Source organism: Falco biarmicus, chromosome Z (assembly GCF_023638135.1).
Source record: "Falco biarmicus isolate bFalBia1 chromosome Z, bFalBia1.pri, whole genome shotgun sequence".
Classification (NCBI taxonomy): domain Eukaryota; kingdom Metazoa; phylum Chordata; class Aves; order Falconiformes; family Falconidae; genus Falco; species Falco biarmicus.
In genome coordinates, this window is record NC_079311.1 from 17,663,496 (window position 1) to 17,685,497 (window position 22,002).

General features: G+C 42.4%; 1 protein-coding gene across 6 annotated transcripts in view; it reads right to left on the reverse strand.

Annotated features, from left to right (window-relative positions):
- The window catches only part of MTAP (methylthioadenosine phosphorylase), a 45,178-nt gene that overhangs the window by 4,254 nt on the left and 18,922 nt on the right, over positions 1 to 22,002 (reverse strand). For 4 of the 6 annotated variants that reach the window (XM_056324099.1, XM_056324102.1, XM_056324104.1 and 1 more), the window contains 4 exons: positions 20,220 to 20,322; positions 16,514 to 16,753; positions 15,862 to 15,984; positions 9,520 to 14,116 (listed from right to left, as the gene is read on the reverse strand). In XM_056324099.1, coding sequence (XP_056180074.1) covers positions 14,024 to 14,116; positions 15,862 to 15,984; positions 16,514 to 16,753; positions 20,220 to 20,322 — 559 coding nt within the window. In that variant the 3' untranslated portion in view covers positions 9,520 to 14,023. The other 2 variants (XM_056324100.1, XM_056324101.1) reach the window with 2 other exon arrangements.

Genomic DNA, 22,002 nt, shown 5'->3' on the forward strand with positions numbered 1-22,002 from the left:
GTTCTGTTCACTGGTAGCAAGACAAACTATTTTACTGCATGTCAAGCTAAATAATTTTATGCTAAATAATATGTAGGAGAAACCTGATTCCATGAGGAGAGCCTGCCATAAGGCAGGAGACATTTGAAAATACTGAGAGGTGCATGCATCCAAAAAGAACATACTGCAAACAGACTAGTCCAGCAAGCTAGTTCACAAAAATTGCATGCAGAAGTTACTCTTGTGTTTCATGTCAGTCAATTACAATTTCTAGAAAATCCTGGTCTAGCTAGCCATGGAAAAAAAAGACGATGGTAATTAAAAAAAATGGAGAAACTTCTGGCTTCTACTCAGATTTATTCCACATAAATTTCAAACATTCTGTTTTCTGGTGTTGCTACTGAGATCCTAGGCATTTACCTGGCTCTGCCCTGAATAGAAGACTGAGTCAGAAGAGTCATAGTGTCATTCATGCCTGCCTAAAGTTTCTGGAAGCAGGTTGTGTATTCGGTGGTAATCACAAGAGCAATGTTATTCCTTATTGCTTGGTTTCATGAGAATAAAATTGAAAATCAATAGAAAATACAGATACAGAGTCAAGTGTGGGCTTTCTTACCTACATAGAATCTTTTTTCTCTCTTTCAGTAAAAACACCAAACTAGTGTTATTTTCTCCCATTCAATTTAACAAAGAGCAAGAGGTCCAGATGGCCACTTGTATGCTAGGAATCAGTCAAGTGAACAATGACTTTATTGTTCATTTACAAGAATTAGCAGAAAACAGACAAACCAAAGTCTGATTTTTTTCACCCTAAAGGTTTTCACATAGAAACAGGATCAGTTCAAGACTGTTAAGTCAGTTCAAGACTGCTGGAAATGAAATTGCTTTTCCTTTGGAGTGCAGTTCCAGGGCAGCTAGCAGACCTCATATTTCACAGATGCTGTAAGGAAAAGCCCTTTTCTTTCACCACTTGGCCATGCAGCTCCATTGTGCTGATGCACACATTGCATACTTTCATGACCTGCTTTAACTTGCTAATAGGGTGGAGGCTATTCCATTTTTGGGAAAGGACTACATTTTTTGGTAGTTTGTTCTGTGAACTGATGAAACCTAAAAAGGAGTTTGATGTGCATTGGAGCGAGAACAAAAATAAGCATCAGGGAGGGAAAGGAGAGGTGGGGGACAGCAGCCCCATCAGTACGCAAGATGCACTGTAGGGAGCTGAAAAGTCCCACCAATACCTGTGAACAATTCTACATGGGAATATTTGTGATCTCCTGAATTCATGCAGCAGGGCCTCCTCTATGACACCTTGACAGAAAACAGGAATTTATGACAGAAAACGTATTTCCAGTTATGCCTAGTCATGCATGGTCTTGCATTGCAAATTGCCTGAGCCAATTCATAGCAAGGGTGGTGGAGAACTTGACAATTACCTACATTGCAGACTTTGGCAAAAGAGTGATGGATTAAGTGTTAATTTCAATTCTCTTGCACTGTCCTGCTTCAGTCAGTATTGCAATGATAGTGGGGAGAGGAGGAAGTCATTAAAACAGTTAAGCCAGAATTTATGTCTTAGAGGGTTGATCCCACCCAGTGCTGATGACCTCCTGAATTAATTTCCCCCCTTACTGATAATCATCTGGTTTTGATAAAGAAAACACTCTCACACTGGGTACAGTTCTGGGAACCCCAACCGCTCTTGGGTCTGTTTTGAATACTAGTTTGAAAGCTAAACTCTGATGTCACATGCCACCTGTGCTGATGCTGAGCGATGCTTTGGTGTTGTTAATGTGAAACAGCAGGAAGTGTTATCTAAGTGAAAATAACATATGAGTGGGCAATCTCACAGTAGCGAAACAGATCAATGTTAGGCTGTGCAGAATGATTTAGAGGAAATAGAAAAGGGAAGAAAAGGGTAAACCAAATGGCCTGCCTCATGGTCTAGTTTGTGCCATATTCGAACCCACAATATTGCATTGGTATCAGTAAATTATACTGTTAACACACACACTGGAGGATGCTCCAAGCAAAATAAATGGAGATCTCCTCCAAGAAAAAAGGACTTTAAAAGCCATGGATAGCCAGGGTAAACAAAATACAACATCCAAACAATCAGTGAGAAGCAAAGTAGGACACAATAACAACTTCACAGTCACAGACAGCAAACACCTGTAACAGAAGTAAGTGTGGGGTGCTGGCTTGGCATATAGACAAGGGCTGTCTGGGTCGGATTGCTACCACATCCATATCCAGAAGTCTCTTCACTCAAAGGAAATCTGTTGCCTGTGACACATGCACCAAGATGAAGCAGAACTTCTAATGAATGCCACTGGTGGTACAGTCGGACAAAAGATCCTGCAAGTGGGCGTATGTCTTCCTCTTGCATTTGTTATTTGCATGTTGAGCTTACTCTGCAGTGACACTTCTGCTTGTGGTCTGTGTGGGTCTGGACATTTCATGTAGTTCCAAGCTCTAGCATTTCCTTTGGAATCCAGTGGAAAATTCTACAAGGAATCAGCTGGCTACTGATTCTGTATTTCCCAGTTCTTGGCTAATACCAGTATGCTCCTGTGTTGTGCACCTGTGCTAATTACAATCACTTACTTCCATTCAGTCTCCCTTTTGTATATGTGGGGAAGAAAACTATGCTTTCAGCATTTATTTCTAACATACCCACTGTTTCCCAGCCACATTTTTCTATTCCCCCATGGCAAATCCTGCCATGAAGTGGAGCATGAAAGACTGACGTGTTCTTCTGCAGCTCCTGCTAGCTCTAGGGGTGATATATTTCCCCCAGAAGCCTTGAAAGCATTCAGGCCATACAAATCAATGAGTTAGTTTAGGACAATGCCACTGAGGAATGACAACTAGGCTTGAAAAATGTAAAGTTAAATTTCATTAGCTACTACTTTGCTAGGCTTTCCATGGTTCTAATCCATCTTACATGAGGCACATAATTTACTCACAAAGAAACTGCTTCATTTGCTTCAGTTCAGAAAACATACACATAGCAAACAGTCAGGTCCTGGAAGGTCCTTTTGAAAGCTTTCTTAATTTTTGTAAGAGGCAATATTTGGTATAAGAGATGTCAAATGTAAAACTGTAGCAGGAACGGTGTAACAGGTTACGTTTAACATACAGAAGACAAAGTCTCTGTAAGAGGAGCAATGATGTCAGTCAACCTTGAGAGGCATTCATTTTGGAGCCTGAGATGTTTGAAAACTATGCATCAACAATTTAGCATCCTATATCCTGTAATCCAGGCCAAGATGGTAAACCAGGAACCCCAAGCTAGTATTTGTTAACACTGATTCTGATGTTACAGTATAGGAGCGGTGTCAATGTTGTGCACCACAAGAAGGCACTTCAAATCCATCACAACAAACGGACTGAATGAGGGCTGTATAAAACCAAAATTGTCATGGAGAGACGGTCAAACAGAAGAGAGGTAATTTATATCAGTGAAGTCATGTAATTGTCTCATTCTTGTCAAATCAAAGACATTTTAAGGATGACCAGTGTTCTCTGCTAGAATGTGTACTTGGTTTTGGTAATGCAGTACATGAAACGTGTATCTTCTTGTTCTCTATCATACTTGCAGTACCTCCTACAATAAATTCAATAAATTTCTTAGGACTGTTTAGGACAATTAGAACCATTTTTTTAACCTCTCTTTATATAATGAAACATTACCTATGCCTTTCTTGTCAGTTACCATCTTAGTTGTGTAGTCTGCTAGATAAATATTTCCTAATACATTTCAAAGAGTATAAAATGCATGCTAAAGTTTGCAAAACCACACTACACACTACCACCATGTTACTGACTTTATACTAATTCTGCACGAAACACCTTCAAATACCAAGCCTATGCTGACAGAGCAAACAGGTATCATAGCATCATAGAATGGTTTGGGTTAGAAGTGACCTTGAAAGGTCATCTGGCCAACCCCCCTGCCATGGGCAGGGACACCTTCCACTAGACCAGGCTTCACTAGACCAGGCTTCTCAAAGCCCCATCCAACCTGGCTTTGAACACTTCCAGGGATGGGGCATCCACAGCTTCTCTGGGCAACCTGTTCCAGTGTCTCACCAGCCTCATTATAAAAAACTTCTTATGTCCATCCTAAACCTACTGTCTTTCAGTTTAAAATCATTGCCCCTTGTCCTATCACAACAGGCCCTACTAAAAAAGTCTGTCCTCGTCTTTCTTATGAGCCCCTTTAAGAACTGGAAAGTCACAACAATGTCTCCCCGGAGCCTTCTCTTCTCTGGGCTGAACAACCATAACTCTCTCAGCCTTTCCTCACAGGAGAGGTGTTGCATCCCTCTGATAATTTTTGTGGCCCTCCTCTGACCTGTTCCAAGAGGTCTGTGTCCTTCCCGTGCTGAGGACTCCAGAGCTGGATGCTGTCTGTGCTCCAGGTGGGGTGTCACCAGAGTGGAGCAGAGGGGCAGTATCACCTCCCTCGACCTGCTGGCCACGCTTCTTTTTATACAGGCCAGGATACCACCCGCTCTCTGTGCTGCAAGCACACATTGCTGGCTCATGTCCAGTTTTTCATCCACCAGCACCCCCAAGTCCTTCTTGATGGGGCTGCCCTCAAGCACTTCATCCCCCAGCCTGTATTGGTACAGGGGGTTGCTCTGACCTAGGTGTGTGGGACCTTGTGCTGTTGAACTTCACGAGGTTTGCATGGGCCCACTCCTCAAGCCTGTCAAAGTCCCTCTGGGTGGCATCCCTTCCCCCTAGTGGATCAACCACATCACTCAGCCTGGTGTCATTCACAAACTCAATCCCACTATTTTATGCAGTTGATGAAGATATTACACAGTACTGGTCCAGTACAGAGCCTTGATGGACAACACTTGTTACTGGTTTCCGCTTGGACATTGAACTATTGACTGTAATTCTCTGGATGCAGCCATCCAGCCAACTCCTTGTCCTTACCGAGTGTTATCACCCAGCCTTGCATGTGAAGTGAATAATTTATAACAGAAATGTATAATAAAATTCCACTACCTATGGACCTGCTCTATGACTATCCTGTGTCACTGTAAGTACTTAGTACATAAACCAAGAAAATTAACACAACAATTATCTTTATATGGCACTATGGAATGTAAAAAAAACCCAAGAGGGACTGAAAATGGAAACCAAGAAACAACTTTCTCTTAGAACATCCAAATTTGAACTTTATGGCTCCAATCCATTTAACAAAACTGTCTTGGGGGCAAAGATAACAACAGTGAAAACCATTTTTAAGGCTAGCCATCTGATTTGGCTAGGTATGAAGTGTAGTATATGTTAGGTCTGTAGCCTTCCTCCTGTCAATCTTAAAGCTCTGGCTCCTGCAATCTTAAGTTCTTTAAAAAAACACTAGGAAATATGGGAAGTTGGTTAAGCTATTTTCCGCAGTGCCTGAAAACCACCTGCACTGGTTTTGTTAGGGAGAATATCATAGAATCATACATTCATTTAGGTTGGAAAAGACCTGTAAGTTCATCATGTCCAGCCATTAACCCAGCACTGCCAAGTCCATCACTAAACCACATCCCTAAGCATCCCATTTATGCATTTTTTTAAACACCCCCAGGGATGGTGATTCCACGACCTCCCTGGGCAGCCTGTTCCAATGCTTCACCACACTTTCAGTGAAGAAAGTTTTCCTAATCTCCAATCTAAACCTCCCCTGGCGCAACTTGCAGCCGTTTCCTCTTGTCCTATCGCTTCTTACTTGGGAGAAGAGACCAACCCCCACCTGCCCACAGCCTCCTGTCAGGCAGCTGTAGAGAGCAGCAAGGTCCCCCCTGAGCCTCCAGACTGAACACCCGCAGCCCCCTCAGCGGCTCCCCACAAGCCCTGTGCCCCAGCCCCTTCCCCAGCCCCGCTGCCCGTCTCTGGACACGCTGCAGCCCCTCTACATCCCTCTTGCAGAGAGGGGCCCAGACCTGAACACAGGGTTCGAGGGGCGGCCTCAGCAGTGCCCAGTGCAGGGGGACGGTCACTGCCCTGGTCCTGCTGGCCACACTGCTGGGGACACCAGCCAGGGTGCTGCTGGCCGCCTGGGCCCCCTGGGCACACTGCTGGCTCCTGCCCAGCCGGCCGTCACCCAGCACCCCCAGGCCCTTTCCCACCAGGCCCTTTCCAGCCGCTCTGCCCCAGCCTGTAGCGCTGCGTGGGGCTGGTGTGACCCAAGGGCAGGACCCGGCACTGAGCCCTGCTGAACCTCACACGACTGGCCTGGGCCCATCGCTCCAGCCTGACCAGGTCCCTCTGCAGAGCCTCCTGCCCTCAGGCGGGTCAACACCCCTGTCCAACTTGGTGCCATTTGCAAACTGACTGAAGGGGGCACTTGATCCCCTCATCCAGATCGTGGATAAAGATGTTAAAAGAGGTCTGGCCCCAGCACTGAGCCCTGGAGAACACCACTTGTGACCAGCCACCAGCTGGATGTAACTCCATTCACCACCACTCTCTGGATTTGACCATCCAGCCAGCTTTTAACAGCATAGAGTACACCCATCCAAGTCCTGAACAGTCAGTTTTTCCAGGAGAATGCTGTGGGAGATGGTGTGAAAGGCTTTAATAAGGTCCAGTTAGAAAACATCCATAGCCTTTCCCTCATCCATTAGGAGAGTCATCTTCTGGCAGAAGGAGATCAGGTTCGTCAAGCAGGACCTGCCTTTCATAACCCCATGCTGGCTGGGCCCAATCCCCCAATTGTCCTGCACATGCCACATGATGGCACTCAGGATGATCTGCTCCATAACCTTCCCCAGCACTGAGGTCAGGCTGACAGGCCTGTAGTTACCCAGATCCTCCTTCCTGCCCTTCTTGTAGGTGGGCATCATGCTGGCTAACCTTCAGCCTTCTGGGACCTCCCTGGTAGCCAGGGCTACTGATAAATGATGGCGAGTGGCCTGGCGAGCTCCCCCACCAGCTCCCTCAGTACCCTCAGGTGGATCTCACACGGCCACATAGACTTGTGTGTGAGTGGAGCAGCAGGTTTCCTCCTGGGCTGTGAGGAATTTATCCTGCTCCTCCTCATCTCTGTCCTCCAGCTCAGGGGGCTGAGACCCAGAGGGAAGCTGAGCATTAAGTACCTCAGCCTTCTCCTCACTCTTTTAGCAATGTTCCCCCCCTGTATCCAATAAAGGATGAAGATTGTCCTTGGTTCTCCTTGTGTTTCTAACATATTCATAAAAAGATTTTTTGTTACCTTTTACGGCAGTGGCCAGCCTGAGCTCTAGCTGGGCTTACACCTCTCTGATCTTTGCCCTGCATAATCTCACAACATCCTTGTGGTCCTCCAGAGTTGCCTGCCCCTTCTTCCAAAGGTGCTAAACTCTACTTTTCCCCCACTGCTCAAGTCCCAGCCAAAGCTCTCTGTTCAGCCAGGCCGGCCTTCTCCCCCACCGGCTCATCTGTCAGCACATGGATGGCCTGATCCTGCTCCTTTAAGACTTCTGTCTTGAAGAATGCCCAGCCTTCCTGGACCTCTTGGCCCTTTGGGACTGTCTCCCAAGGGCCTCTGTCAATCAGGCTCCTAAACAGTTCAAAGCTGGCCCTCCAGAAGTCCAAGGCAGTGGTCCTGCTGACCCCCTCCTTATTTCTCAAAGAACTGAAAACAAACATCTCATGATCGCTATGCCCAAGATGTCCTCTGACCACCACATTGCCCACCAGTCCTTCCCTGTTCACAAACAGCAGGTCCAGCGGGGCATCTCCCTGGCTGGCTCCCTGCCCAGCTGTGCCAGTAAATTGTCTTCCACACACCCCAGGAACCCCGCAGACTGTTTCCTCTCTGCTCTGTTGTTTCTAGCAGACACCTGGTAGGTTGAAGTCCCCCACAAGAACAAGGGCTAGTGGTCATGAGACTTCTCCCAGCTGCTTGTAGAATGTTTTGTCTGCCTCTTCATGCTGGTTGGGTGGTCTATAACAGACTCCCACCAGGGTATCCACCTTGTTGGCCCCTTCCCCTGATCCTTACCCATAACCACTCAACCCTACTGTCACCATCATTCAGCTCTAGGCAGTCGAAACTTTCCCTGACACACAGAGCTACCCCACCGCCTCTCCTCCCTTGCCTGGCCCTTCTGAAGAGTTTGCAGCCGCCCACTGCAGCACTCCAGTCATGCAGGTTATCCCACCGTGTTTCTGTGATGGTTAACGTTCAAATTGAAAGACTTTCACAGCAGGAGACTGGGCATCTAACAGTACAAGACCAGCAAGCTCAAAAGATTATATGCTTGCTTTTTTTAAAAAATTATTTTCCTTTACTTGCCTTTTTAAAAAAATTATTTTCCTTTGTATTAATTTCTTTTTTTTTTATGTATTACTGTGAGAATCTGTACCCTTCATGTTTCTGATCTTCCCATGCTAGGCTTGGATTACATTCTGATCCATTTCTGTCTCAGCAATCCCTGTTGTTTCACGGACTTTGAACCTGAAGTTCTAAGCAGCACAGTATTTTCTAAAAATGGTCTTTCTAAAAGCGGTGTTTACAAGGTATCACCACCAACAGCCTGTTCCATGAATGGCAAAGTCAGTCAGACAACCAAAATTCACTCACTAATAACTAGAAGTAAATAACACCCCCAACTTCCACACGGTTTGGAGAAGCATAGCTTTCATTTGTTTTATTTACTAGACAGATTCTTTTATTGATGTCAAATTGTATTAAAAAACAAAATGCATACATTCAAAGCACTCGAGCACATTCATCACTTAAAACAAAAACTAGACCAGAGTCAGGTAAACGAAGAGCAAAGGGCCAGCACAGTGTTCAGGACACTGGCAGCAACACACTTTTCTGTACTACTTGTGAGTCACGTAAGTACATCTTCAGGCACAAATTTGGCTTAGGCATTACATACATTTTTTTAATGAGAACATTCATTTATTCAGCATTAACTGTTGCTGTGAAAGAGCTGACACAATTATTAAACCGTGTCTTCTAGTCTTATAGCACATAAACAAAACCCACTGCTTTTTAGAAAAATCACTGAAATAAAAAATATGGATAATGTATAAAAATAGTCTAATATTGTAACCATTTGCACTGTTGAAGGAAAAGATGAGAGCCAGAAATAGCAAAGCAAATAGCTCATCTATGAATCTGCTTTCTTAGATCTTATTTTATGAAACCGCAACAGAGTATTACCTAGCCTTTCCTTTCTTCCATGAACTAAAATTTATCAGTGAATAGAGGATGATAACTCGCTACTGACTTTCTTCTTCAGCTGCTGTCTGATCCAGCTTGACAGTAAAGGTATTCCTAGTTCAAAACATACTCAAAATCTAACTAGCCACCTTATACATTATCAAGCATGATAAAGATTATAACAGCTCTCTTACACATCATCATCGGTCAACATGTACTCCATTCTTATGCTTGTAACAATTTTTGAAGATATTAAAAGCTCTGGAAGTTTGGAAGTGATCCACTCTTCCTTGTGAACACCCAAACTTCAAGGTCCATCCAGGTTGTTACTGCTTTGGCAGGATGACCGAACACTGCACTGTCGTCTGAAATACAAAGTCAAAGTAGATGAATGCTTCCTCTGCCAATGCAGAGCAGAACTACTTTTCAGTATAAAGGCATACAGACTTCAGTTTGGATTACAAATAGATATAACTCCTTCCATGTGTGCCTCCAACATCCCCCCGCACCACAAGAGTTGAAAGAATTACAGGGAGGGCATACTACCCTACAACAGTTCCAAGGACTTGTCATTACAACCTTTTTAAACCTATGTAACAGGCTTATTGGTACTGTGAACAACGATCACATTGCAGAAACACTAAAGGAAGGACTTCAGGCTCACAAGCTGCAAATGAAAAATTGTGCAACTTGCTTTTTGTTTTTAAGGCTAGCCTACTGGCTTACCTGCATCACATTCATAGAAAGCTTTTTACAAATACAGTAAGAATGCTCTGAAAATTGAAGTTCCTTTAAAAAAAGTTATTTCTATATGTTTCTTCTTCAGTTTTGAAGTACAGCTATGAAGAACAGAAACCTCTCTCTAAGGGTGAACTGACTGCGCATTAATAAAATACTTGAGTTATACAGGGACAGGCAACTTTGACATGAGCCACATTCAAGGGTACGACCTGAGAAACACTTCAATCTCAGCTTTCTTGAGAGATCCTTAGCCTGCAAGGACCACAGTATATAGACCAATCTAATTACAGTTTAAGTCTTGATGAATTTTCCCTCTCCCCCTCCACTTAATCCATTTCAGTCAACGGACTCTGGTCACATAACTATGTTCACTGATTTCACTGAGATATTTTTAAGGAAGAAAACTATGCAAGAATATTTAGAAGATCAGAGCTCCACATACATAACTTACAAACGACAGTTTCAGTTTGTGATAGACTACAAAAATGACTGAAAAATGTTAACCTCTATGCCCTTTAAATTGTTAGCTACCAAACATACTAAAGTATGTCAGTGATGAAGTGTGCTGAAACACCTTCACAGATACCTTACCCAATCTAAACTATCCTACAGTATTCACTTGCCACAGCTCTCTTATCAAAGTACAACACTGTTCTGACAAATACCAGTTGACCTGGGCTAGTACAGAAGTTCAAAAAAGGCAGGTAGTACCAGCAGGTGTCTTCACAGAGTCAAGCAGCTTACCTGAGGAGTATTCACAGAAGCTCTGACACCTTACCACAAGCTGATTTTCTTACAATCACACTGTAAAGAAAAATCTGTTCTAACCTGATACTCTTTTTACCATCCCAGTACAGATTTTCTCCCTATCCTCATGGGTTTGAACCTTACTGGAGTAAAGGCACAGAGTTCAGTTCCCGGTTGTTATGAGGTAAAATTCTCTTCAACAAGACAGTTTCTCCTCTCTCACCAATACTCTGCCTACCAACGAAAGAATCTACTATATTGGTTCCCTTCTGAAATTCTCTGCTGTCACTAATTCATATACTTCATTCAACAACGATGCCATAATTACTTGTCAGCTTTTCATATCAATGCAGTGGTTGTTGCCTTTGATGTCCCTTCCAAATGTCAACTATAGGCAAGCCTTGATTCCCCTGAAACCATCCCTACGTGTCTGCTCTTGCTTCTCGATTCCTTCTTTGTAGCTTGTCCCTGCTTCCAACCCTTGAATGCTGCATTTTCACACTAGAGCCCTGTTTCCTGTTCAGCCAAGTGAACCTCCTGATCAGTCTTTCTGTGCACCACTCCTGTGCTTGGCCAGTGCTGCACTTAAAAGAGCTGCCAGCTTTCTGGAGGTCCTTGCCCCTTCAGAGCTGCCTCCCATGAGATGACACCTACGAGTTCACTGGTTAAACCCAAGTATGCTCACCTCAGTTCCAGCATCCATACTCTGCTAACTGCCTTCCTTGCTCCCCGAAGGATGCTGAACACCACTGTTTCATGAGCATTACAGCAACAACTGCCAGTGGTTACTGCCTCACTAAACTCTTCTCAGTGAACAGCAGATCCAGCTGTACATCATCCATGGCTGACCCACCCTATCCAGAAATTTCCATGACACCAGCTAGAAATCACTTGGACCACTGTAATCAATAGCACCATCTGTGTTTCCTGATCCATGTCATAAATACAATCTGGTCATAGCCTGTTCTGAAAGAGTAAGGGCTTTGTACCCTGGCCACATCTCAGAATGACAGGTTGTAGGAAGATGCTGTGCCTGCAGAGAAGTTTACTCCAAAATTTTTTTCAAGCTTATGTAATCTGAGCCTAGAGAATGGTATCTTTTTACAGCGACAGAGCCAGGAAATACTGGCCTGAAGACATCTTAGAAAGTTAAAAAATGGTAACTTTCAAACTACAGTTAAACTCACTGGCGAATCACAGATGGAAAGACACATGAAAATGAATGGATGGCAGGCCCTGGAGATTTTTGCTTCAACACTCCACTGTTTCCTAAAGACTACTGTGAGATTCACAGGTGACACTGCTGCCTGTGTGTGGGTGGGTGGGATGCACACCTCCATGGCAGGAAACAGATAAATGCAGCTGGACAAAGAGAATGGCAGCATATTTTCTCCTGCCTTGTAAAGTTCCTTCAGTTACAGCAGCCAGATTACAAAGCTCAGAAAGGAAAAGCTGCGTCCATGTAGAGCTTCATGGTTTCACACACTTCCCTGAACACTAGAAACAGACACTGGCAAATGCCCATTTAAGAGGCCCAGCTGTGGCCTGGATAAAGGCTGGCGTGGCTTTACATTGTCACTGATAGCAGAGTACCAGCTGCAGTCTTGCTCCTTGACTGTGCTCCTTACCATGTTACCACAGGGCACGCAAGAGGCACTGCTTTCAAGCTCAAAGAAAAGGTGCCTCCAAAAGAGATCAGTTAAAAAAAAAACATTCAGTTTTCATCTGACCTTCAAAAATCCTGGAGTAAAATACACAGAACACTTCACATCTACAAAGGGAATAGTTTTAAAAAACTCTTTATGGTTCAACTACACACTCATACAGAGGCACATCTCCTCGCTGTACTGCAAAAGCACCTCTCTCCTTATTCATTAACACAGAAGCCTAGGACCAATCCTTCACCTGCTTTACTACCATTTCATGCCACAAAACAGATTTTTAGCCTTTCCTGCCCTTCCTAAGTAAAATCAGAGAAAGCCTCCAAAGTATCAGACTTTTCAGTCACTTTTCCGGAGTACTTGATTGCATTGAATCAGAAACAACTGTGAGTCCTACTCTCCTGACACAAAATCCCAGTCCCCACTACCAATGCCTAGTTCCTATTTCCAGTTCTAATACCTTCAGATCAACTCCCTTTCTCAGTATATCATCACTCAGATCAAGTGACTATCATCAAAGAGGACAGATGTAAGAATTGCCAAGGCTGAGTGAAACTATCTTAATATTCATCACTGATAACAGGCAATAGCAGATGCTTAAGAGAAAGAGTTTAAGAAGCTACATTAAAATGGACTTTCTTTTTTCTGCTTTCGGCAAACAGTACTTCAGGGACTGAGCTGGAGGAAGCACTTGAATCGGTGTTTTAAACAGCTGACAAAGAACTGAAAGAAGGGTTAGCACTCATTAAGGGGGAAACTTACAAACTCAGTGCCAGCTCTTTCCATCCACTGGCTATTTCACTCCCAATGAAGAATCAAGACAATCATGCAAAGGAAAGCAACAGGACACTGCTTACTGAAGTACACCTGGCAGAACTGCAGGCAGATCCCTCAGTACTTAAGCATACTTGGGAAATTTCCTTGCCTACCAGCACGTTCAAGGTAGCTGAGGAATATCTAGCACATTTTGTTCATACTCTGACCGTTTTTTTGTATAGCTAGTCATCTGTATTAAACAAAAAGTGTGGTCCAGTCCTCTGAAAATATTTTCTGTGTATTACATGGGAGAAGGAATACTCATTCTGTTGTCTCCCTTATTCATGAATGACTCAACTGCCTAAAGACTGCAAAGGGGCAAGGGAAAAGTCAGTTACCTCTCACAAATATATAGAGGGATAGAGGGGACATTATAATAGCTGTTTCAGATAATCAGCTAAGGAATAGTCATAAACACAATCCAAGGCCTCCTAATAAAAAGTAGGTTTTCTAGTGAAGAATCAGCAAAAGACTCATTCCAGGGAGAACCTCCACAAACCTGACCTGGTGAAGTATGCTTGCAAGTATCTAGGGTAAATTTTCCTTAAAATGTCTTTCCTTTAGGAACCTGACTAGAGGTGGCAAGAGAACCAGACTGGAAACAAACCTGAGAATTTGATCCCAGTCAGAAGACATGGAAGATTTTTACAGTATGTACAGTTCTGCTGATAGCTGAATTTCAGGGACACATTTTCAGGTATATGAAGACCTGACATGTTTGTGTTCATCTTTCTTAGCCATTCCAATTTCAGTCAACACAGTGATTTTCAGAAAAGAGAACGAAAGAACCTAAGAGAGGAGAGCGTTACCAGAGATTGCTGATAATTGTCTTCAACAAGCTTCCTCCTTTTCAGACTGCTGCTGCTTCCACTGAGATCCTTGTGGTCCACCTGTGTCTGCCCTCTGTCTTTCACATTCCAATTCTCTTTTCCTGTCTCCCATGCTGCCTCAATGTAATCCTCAGTTGCTCTTGTGCTTCACACTCTTGTACTCTTGGAAGCAGCTATTTGTCATTAAAAGCTCGTCAAGAAGTTGGACATCCAAACTGTTTTATCATTGTTCTACGCTACAGCCACAGATTAATCTCAAGCATGTTTGTGAAACAGAGGTGATGCAAAACATGGAAGTAAACTCTCGTCTAAGAAATGTTCTGCCTAAAAATTCTCTCACCAATACATTTTGAAATGTTTTTCTCTTCCATCTTTTTAATTCATGCATTGTGGATCTGAAACTTGTGGGAGAACACAGTTCTAGTGATTTCAAACTGGATGTTACTCACATCTTGTAACAGACTGCCCTCCTCCTACATATTAAAGAGAGCACAACAGTTTTGGTTTGGTCCAGTCTTCTCTGCTTGGCTCTCCATTTTTCTAAGATCTAAGTTAAAGCTGAGTAGAGGTACAGTTATTTATTTTGTATACTTACATAGATTGCTATCTTATCTCTGCTATGAAAGATAACACTTCATCAACCATATATAGATGTCCTTTTTTTTTTTTTTTTACACTTCTGTAACACTTCTTGTAAAACTGAAGCTAGATATTTGCAATAAAGCTTGTGAGAGTCTTAATGAATTTGTTTGTCCATCTTGAGTAGATTTGGTTTGTTGAAGCATCTACTCTAATGTACTGGGGTTTTATGGCAGGGGTTTGGTAGTGGGGGAGGGCTACAGGAGCAACTTCTGTGAGAAGCTGCTACAAGCTTCCACCACGTCTGATGGAGCCAATGCCAGTCGTCTCCAAGATGGACCCACCAGCGGCCAAGGCCCAGCCCATCAGCGACGGTGGTAGCACCTCTGGAATAACGTATTTAAGAAGGGGAAAAACCCCTGCAGAACACACTGCAGCAGAACAGAGATGGAGACTGTGTGAGAAACAAGTCTGCAGACACCATGGTCAGTGGAGAAGGGGGAGGAGGTGTACACCCTGCAGCCCATGGAGGTTACCAGTGGAGCAGATATCCACCTGCAGCCTGTGTAACACCCCACGCCAGAGCAGGGGGATGCCCGAAGGAGGCTGTGACTCTATGAGAAGCCCACACTGAAGCATGTTTGGTGAGCCCATGGGGGACTCACACTGGAGCAGTCTGTTCCTGAAGAACTGCACTCTGTGGAAACTACCCTCGCTGGAGCAGTTCAGGCAGAACTGTAGCCTGTGGGAAGGAACTCACACTGGAGAAGTTTGTGGGGAGCTGCCTTCCCTGGGAGGGACCCCATGCTGAAGCAAGGGAAGAATGTGAGGAGTCCTCCCTCTGCGGAGGAAGGAGCAGCAGAGACAACACGTGATGAACTGACCGCAGCCCCCATTCCCCATCCTCCTGCACTGCTGTGGGGGAGGAGGTAGAGAGAATCGGGTTTGAAGTTAAGCCCGGGAAGAAGGGAGGGGTGGGGGGAAGGTGTTTTTAAGTTTTGGTTTTATTTCTCTTTATCCTACTCTAATTTGAATGGCAATAAATTAAAAAAAATTCCCCAAGTCAAGTCTGTTTTGCTCATTACAGTAATTGCCGAGTGATCTCTCCCTGTCCTTATCTTGGCCTACAAGCTTTTTAGTATATTTTCTCTCTCCTGTCCAGTTGAGGAGGGGAGCGATAGTACGGTGCTTTGGTGGGCACCCAGCATCCAGCCAAGATCAAACCACCACATCTAAGTTGTTATGACTTAAACAGAAATATCTTGGAACATATACCTGCATTATGTGTATATATGCATACATTATGCCCAGTACTCATCAGCCTCACGTGTGTACTTACTTTCAGGGTGTGCAGGGTGTCAGTCCATTCCATGGAACCTATCTGAGGTATAGCAGTAAGGAGTATACTAGTAGCCTTATTTGCATTCCCTTTCAGCGTCTTTAAAACTTTATCCACTGAAACCTAGAAACAGAGTAAAACTGAGTGGTGTCTCTCAATTTTGATGGCACACATTTTAAATACCCAAATAAATTCATCTAACTTAGACATCTCTAAGTGAAAAGGTGAAGCCTTAAAATGCCACTATCTGTTTAGCCAGTAAAAACTTCCTCTGTGGGCATATGTCTGATTTTATGTTACACAAATAAGAGAACTAAAGCAGATACATTGTTTTGTACAGAGCTGCAAAATTAAAAACACCAGCTCAATTACAGGAAGACAAGCTCATACACAGAGTTCATGAGCTTTATACACACAGACCCCCTGATTCAGACAAGAGGTGACAAAGTTTGCTAGTAGTGAGGCAAGTTTATGAGAATGAATGAAGTAGCAACAATTGATTCTGTTCTTAGTTTCACAATCATTCTTCCAGAATTACTCAGTGATACTGATGTAAGTACGAACTGATTTAGTTCAGTATGTGATGTCTTATCAAAATTACAGGTTCTCATCCAGATCAAGACAAGACCCAGAGGAAAAAAACTTCACTCACTGCTTCTTCATGTTCCTTCCAGCAGTCGTAATCTGTTGCCATGGCAATACTAGCATAACTCATTCCAGCTTCTTTCGCAAGAATCACTTCAGGCACTGTGGTCATGTTGATAACATCAGCTCCCCAGCTGCGAAACATCAAGCTTTCTGCTCGAGAACTGAAACGTGGGCCTTCGATTGTGATCATTGTCCCCTTGGAATGACACTGGAGCCCCAGCTTCTTGGCAGTCTCAATAAGAACCTGCAAAACATGAAAACATCAGGAAAGGGAAATAATTCTCCTGGTGGACTACTTTTGCATCCCATCAAAAAACTTACATACAAAAGAAATTAGCTTTATATATGGCTTTATATGGCTGCAGCTGTCCAAAACCAAGGATCATTTTCAGTTTTCTCATCCAGCAAAATAAATTAACAGTTCTGCTAACAGAAATTGTCTTGAACTCATCTGATTTTGCTAATATCAGTTGGATTACTGTTTTCAATGCAGACCAAGAAGACCAGAAAACAGGATTTTTGCATAATATTTAGGCTATGCTTGCACTGAAAACATAACAGTGAAAATGCTCCACGGAGCACTAATTTACCACATGGTGGAGTTGTGCTGGTGAGAACAGTAACAGGGTATTTACTCTTTGAAAGTAAAACTTTATGAGCACATACTTCAAAGACTACTCCAGGAAAGTGTAGATAAATTATCATCACATTTTCCCATGCTGGTGACTGAGCCGTATACCTCACATTTAACACATACTTCACATTAATTTTTACAGTTCCAACTAGGACCTTGTATATGGCAGAATCATCATGACTTTCTTGGTAAATGGCCTTGGTAACACCAGCTGATACAGTAGGAATAAGTGGATACCAGCATGTGTAAGTGGGACTAGGACACCTGTAACTATCCTGAGTAGGAAGGAGAAAGTAACTGTGATGACATCTGTTTAAAATGACCTTCAACAGAAAAGAAAACCTTGTAAAGAAGTATAAAAGCAGCATGAAAAATTGTGACAGGACAGGAGAGAGCTTTTACAATACAGCAGCAGTGAAAACCTACTCTGACGCCACTAGAAGCTGACTTGTCAGCACCATGACCTTCACACAGGCTGGGTGGAGCAGCCTCTGTGCAAAACGCTGTGAGAAGCCTGCACTCAACATACACAGGTGCAATAAAATGCAATACCTTGAGTATGCTGCATGACCTGTGGGATGCCTCCTCACTGGCCTGTGGATCAGTGAATGTGTGGAGCAGCACAAGTACAGATAAAGCTGGAGTACCCGCACCTCCCACTGCAGGTGCTTGTAAACAGGTAAACCTGAGCTCCCAGAAGAGGGTGGATGTGCATGTAAGCCAGGTGCACTGGTGAAGGGTATCTGTGCATGCAACTGTGCAAATGTGTGTGGAGGTATAGTAGAGCTTCTGGAGATTAGCCACAAGAGGACACTTAAAAACTTGTAGGTGTTTATTAACACGCTGTAAGTTAATCTAAGATTAATCACACTTAATATTGCAGTATATTACTGATATTCATTCTGAACACATGATTCACTGATTGCCAGTTAATTACACATTGTTAATAAATCAATAGACAACTTAAATTGTCATTTGACTTAAAGCACAGTTGAGCAGTGCTTCCCTGAAACTCTTTACAAAGTTCTGACTTTACTCCAAGATGTTGCAGTTTCTGAAAGCAGTAATAATGAAGACACCCCATGTTATTAAAAAATTTGCAGCCAGAGAAAAGATAAACTCCTTTCAGATTCTCATTTAATTTACAGTGCATAAATCAAATAAAACAAAGTATTTTCATGTATTTGCACAAATGTAATTGAATATAAAGTTTTGAGATGTTTTGATGCAAAATTCCTTAAATAGTCTATTACATCAACAATTTTGGCATTATTATTATTACTGCATTTATCTAAGAAATTTCCCTGATTTAGATAAACTGGGCTGAAATGATCCCAACAGTTTTTAGGGATCATTCCAGGAAAAAAGTTTAAGTCACTTTTATCTGGTATTTTGAAATGAAGCGAAAGTATCCCTTTTCAGCCTTACTAAGAGCTCAAAACCACATGTTCTTCAAAACATCTGTTAGGCTTACTACAATGCATAGGCTAATGAGATAATGATCACATGTGAGACTGGGAAGTACCTAAATGTTTTTTCTCTGTTTGAAAAGGCACATTTCTCTGCTGGCTTTTCAAAAAACATAATACCAAAGCTCTAGCTACTTAATAACTGAATGAAAAGTAGCCTTGGTGTATATTTCCTGCAACCTTGGGAAATGGCTTATGTGTAGGTACTTATCGTTTTAAAAAATGAGAAAGCGGCACAGTGTGAAGTACTGCAAATCACTTCAGTAATCACACTATTTTTAATCCAATTCAGAAAGTGTACAGTTAGGTCTCAATGAACTCCTTGTACCCGTCATGCTCAAAGTCAGCAAGACACTATATGCCAACTAATCTTTGGTAAGAGCATTGTGGCTAGGCTCTTGTCGCATGAAAAATGAAGTATTTTGCATAATCTGCTGCTCAATGGAAGAAGGGCAAAAGCCTGCACATGTGTAACATGCAGTGGTTTGTTTCCTCATGCGATTTAAAATGTCTTTTACTTCATTGCAAAACACCTTGATTCTCAGTGCACTGAAGCATTGTTCTACTAGCAATGCTGTGGATGTGCTGGTGGATATTAACAACAAAAACATTAATGACACTGAAGTGAATTGGTGACAAAGGCAAAAGAGCTCAGTAGTACAAATATTTGTACATGCTCTGGGTACAGACTGGGCCACTTGCTTCACAATTCAGCTTTGTCCTGCTCGCTGTAATAACTGATTGCACAGACAGCAGGTCTCTTAGACGGGTGTGACCGATTCTCTAAGAATTCCTGTGCCCCTGGAGAATGTACCTCCTTGCAGCTTGTGATCACAGCATTATACAACAGCACAAAATACACAGTTCAATCTTCATCTTCCCTTTTCCTCAACTCTAAGAATATGTTAAGGCGGTATATTTAACCACAGATACACTCCTCCCAGCAGCTTATGCAGGTGTAGAAAACACAGCAGTTTTACACTGCTTAGTCTAACTGTTTTTGAAACGATAAAACTAAGAGTTTTTTAACTTTTAAATAACAGTTTAAGAATAGAAAGCTACTGTAATTTGGCTTGCTTCTATGTTTAACATTCTTTAAACTAAACCTCAACTCTCCACCACCACCCACTGCTACAATGCACAAAAGCACAAATACAATATTGTAATGTCTGTGAATGTTAAAGCACTATTTATTTCATTTTCTCTATTAATTATGTAAAGTGCCTCTACCATAGGTACACTTTTATTCAGACCAAAACAGAACTAATTCCTAATTCCACCTTCCACCTTTGTCCACTTTGCTGCTTTCTTGGCGTGTTACCTAATAAATAAAGATCTTTTGTCCTGTTGTTAAGACCCCAGGGAAATCTAGGTTGCAACTGACATCTTCTGCATACCTTCCTTAGGAAGACAGCTCCTATAAACAGAAGATTTTTACTTCCCATGCTTTCCAAATGTTATATTTTTCCTTAATAGCATCTCATATCTGAGAAACAGGAATCAAGAGGTGCAGATTGCCTCTGTGTTCTAACAATGCATAGCCTACTATATCACAAAAAAGCACCATAAAAATAACATTTCTAAATACTATTACAAAATTCACTAACCTCTCTGGTTTTGGTGCAGAACGGCTCTGCCATTGGAATATGACATACTCCTGAAAGAGTGGAATGCTGCCCATCGTATAAAGTACAGTGTCTTTTAGTTGTCCTAGAAAAACAGAAAACATGCTCAGAGAAAAGAATGGGAGAAAACAGAAGAGAAAGCAAGAAATTTACAAAAATCCCAAACCACAGCATTCCTGGGAGGGAACAAAAGTTATCAGTATGATAATAATGACTTATTTGTAATCTTGTTTTACCTCTACAAATCTTTCAGAACCGAGCTCAAGAGCATAAATCTGTTACTTCCGCAGTGCATTATCAATTAATTAGAGAAAATCTATTGTTAACAAGTTGCTGAAATACTGATTTGCTCCTAAATGACACAAATAGCCACATTATGCTGCAATTCTACCGAAGAGAAATTGGCCAAGTCAGACAAGTAATCTCTGGAAAAAAGAATACAGTGAGCTTTCAGGAAGGGAAAGAATCAAGGCTGAATTACCACAAAGCTAGTCAAAATAGAGCTTGTTCATAGCACTGCATTCCCACATTGAAAGGATAGGAATTTATAGGAACAGCTTCCTGAACAAAAGAGGTGTGAATTCAACCAGAAAACCTCTGGAACAGGATGTCTTCATATTCTCAGAAAGATCACACACATGCATTGGCAGCTTGCAAGTTGAAGAATCCTTTTTCTCCCTTCTTTCAATTGAGAAGCTGTTGCCTTGCACAAAATGGTCAAACACGCAGCAGAAATTACCATCCAGCATGTCATTTTGACAACTACTGGAACTGCTACTCATATCCCATTACTTTCAAATGCACTGCCTCATGATAATTCAGCCAACTGGATGGCAAAACCCCTCTGGAACAAAATTCTTTGAGACATTCCATTCTTCCCACAATGTGTCACATATCGCACTTTATAAGGAGAAAAAGTAAGGCAAGAGCCAAACTCAATTCACAGTTAAAATAAAAAATTTCTGCTGGTAATACTGCTCACAACAGGTCCCTACCCAAGTCACCAGCAAATATTTAAAAGAAGGTTTTAAATACATGTTAGATTTGGGGGCGGGCAGAAAGATCCAGTAGGAAAGGTTTAAGGATGAGATTATAAAATAGGGAAAGAGATCAGCAAATTAAAAACACATGCAAAATGAGATACAGCTGTTAAAAATTAGTTGAAACGCTAATATTACTTTATGGGATATTGAAGAGCCACAAATAGAATGTATCTGATTTCACACGTTATTTTTTTTCAGTGTCTGCTAATGAATTACTTAGAATTGGAGGAAATGGGAAAAGTCATAAACCATTTCCTACATTATAGGATTTCAGATGTTGTTAGTCAGACTCTTTCACTCAGAAAAGCCCCAAGGAAAGATCACATATGTACAAATACTACTCTCCGACTTTCAGATACCCTGTGTTTGGAGAGAATGGCCACATCACTAGGTGGTCTAATAAAGAAATGCTACTATGTTTAGCACCATACATATAAACTACATGGGAACAAGTGACAACTGCTCTGAGCATTGTGACTCTCAGAGTGCAACAGTTTCTCATCTGCATGGAAGGCTGCAATCCTGCAAAGGCCACAGCTACTTGTTATGGGGCCAGCTGGTGTGTCCATAAACTGCTAGGCTTAGGGTGAGAATAAAGTCAGATTTGAACCATCCTCTGATTCTTGCTACCTTTGAAGTAATGGCTGGTGCAGAAAAATGCCTTTTGGCCTCTCCTCCTGCTACTCCAGACCCAAACTGGCTATCCTGATCTGTCCCACTCA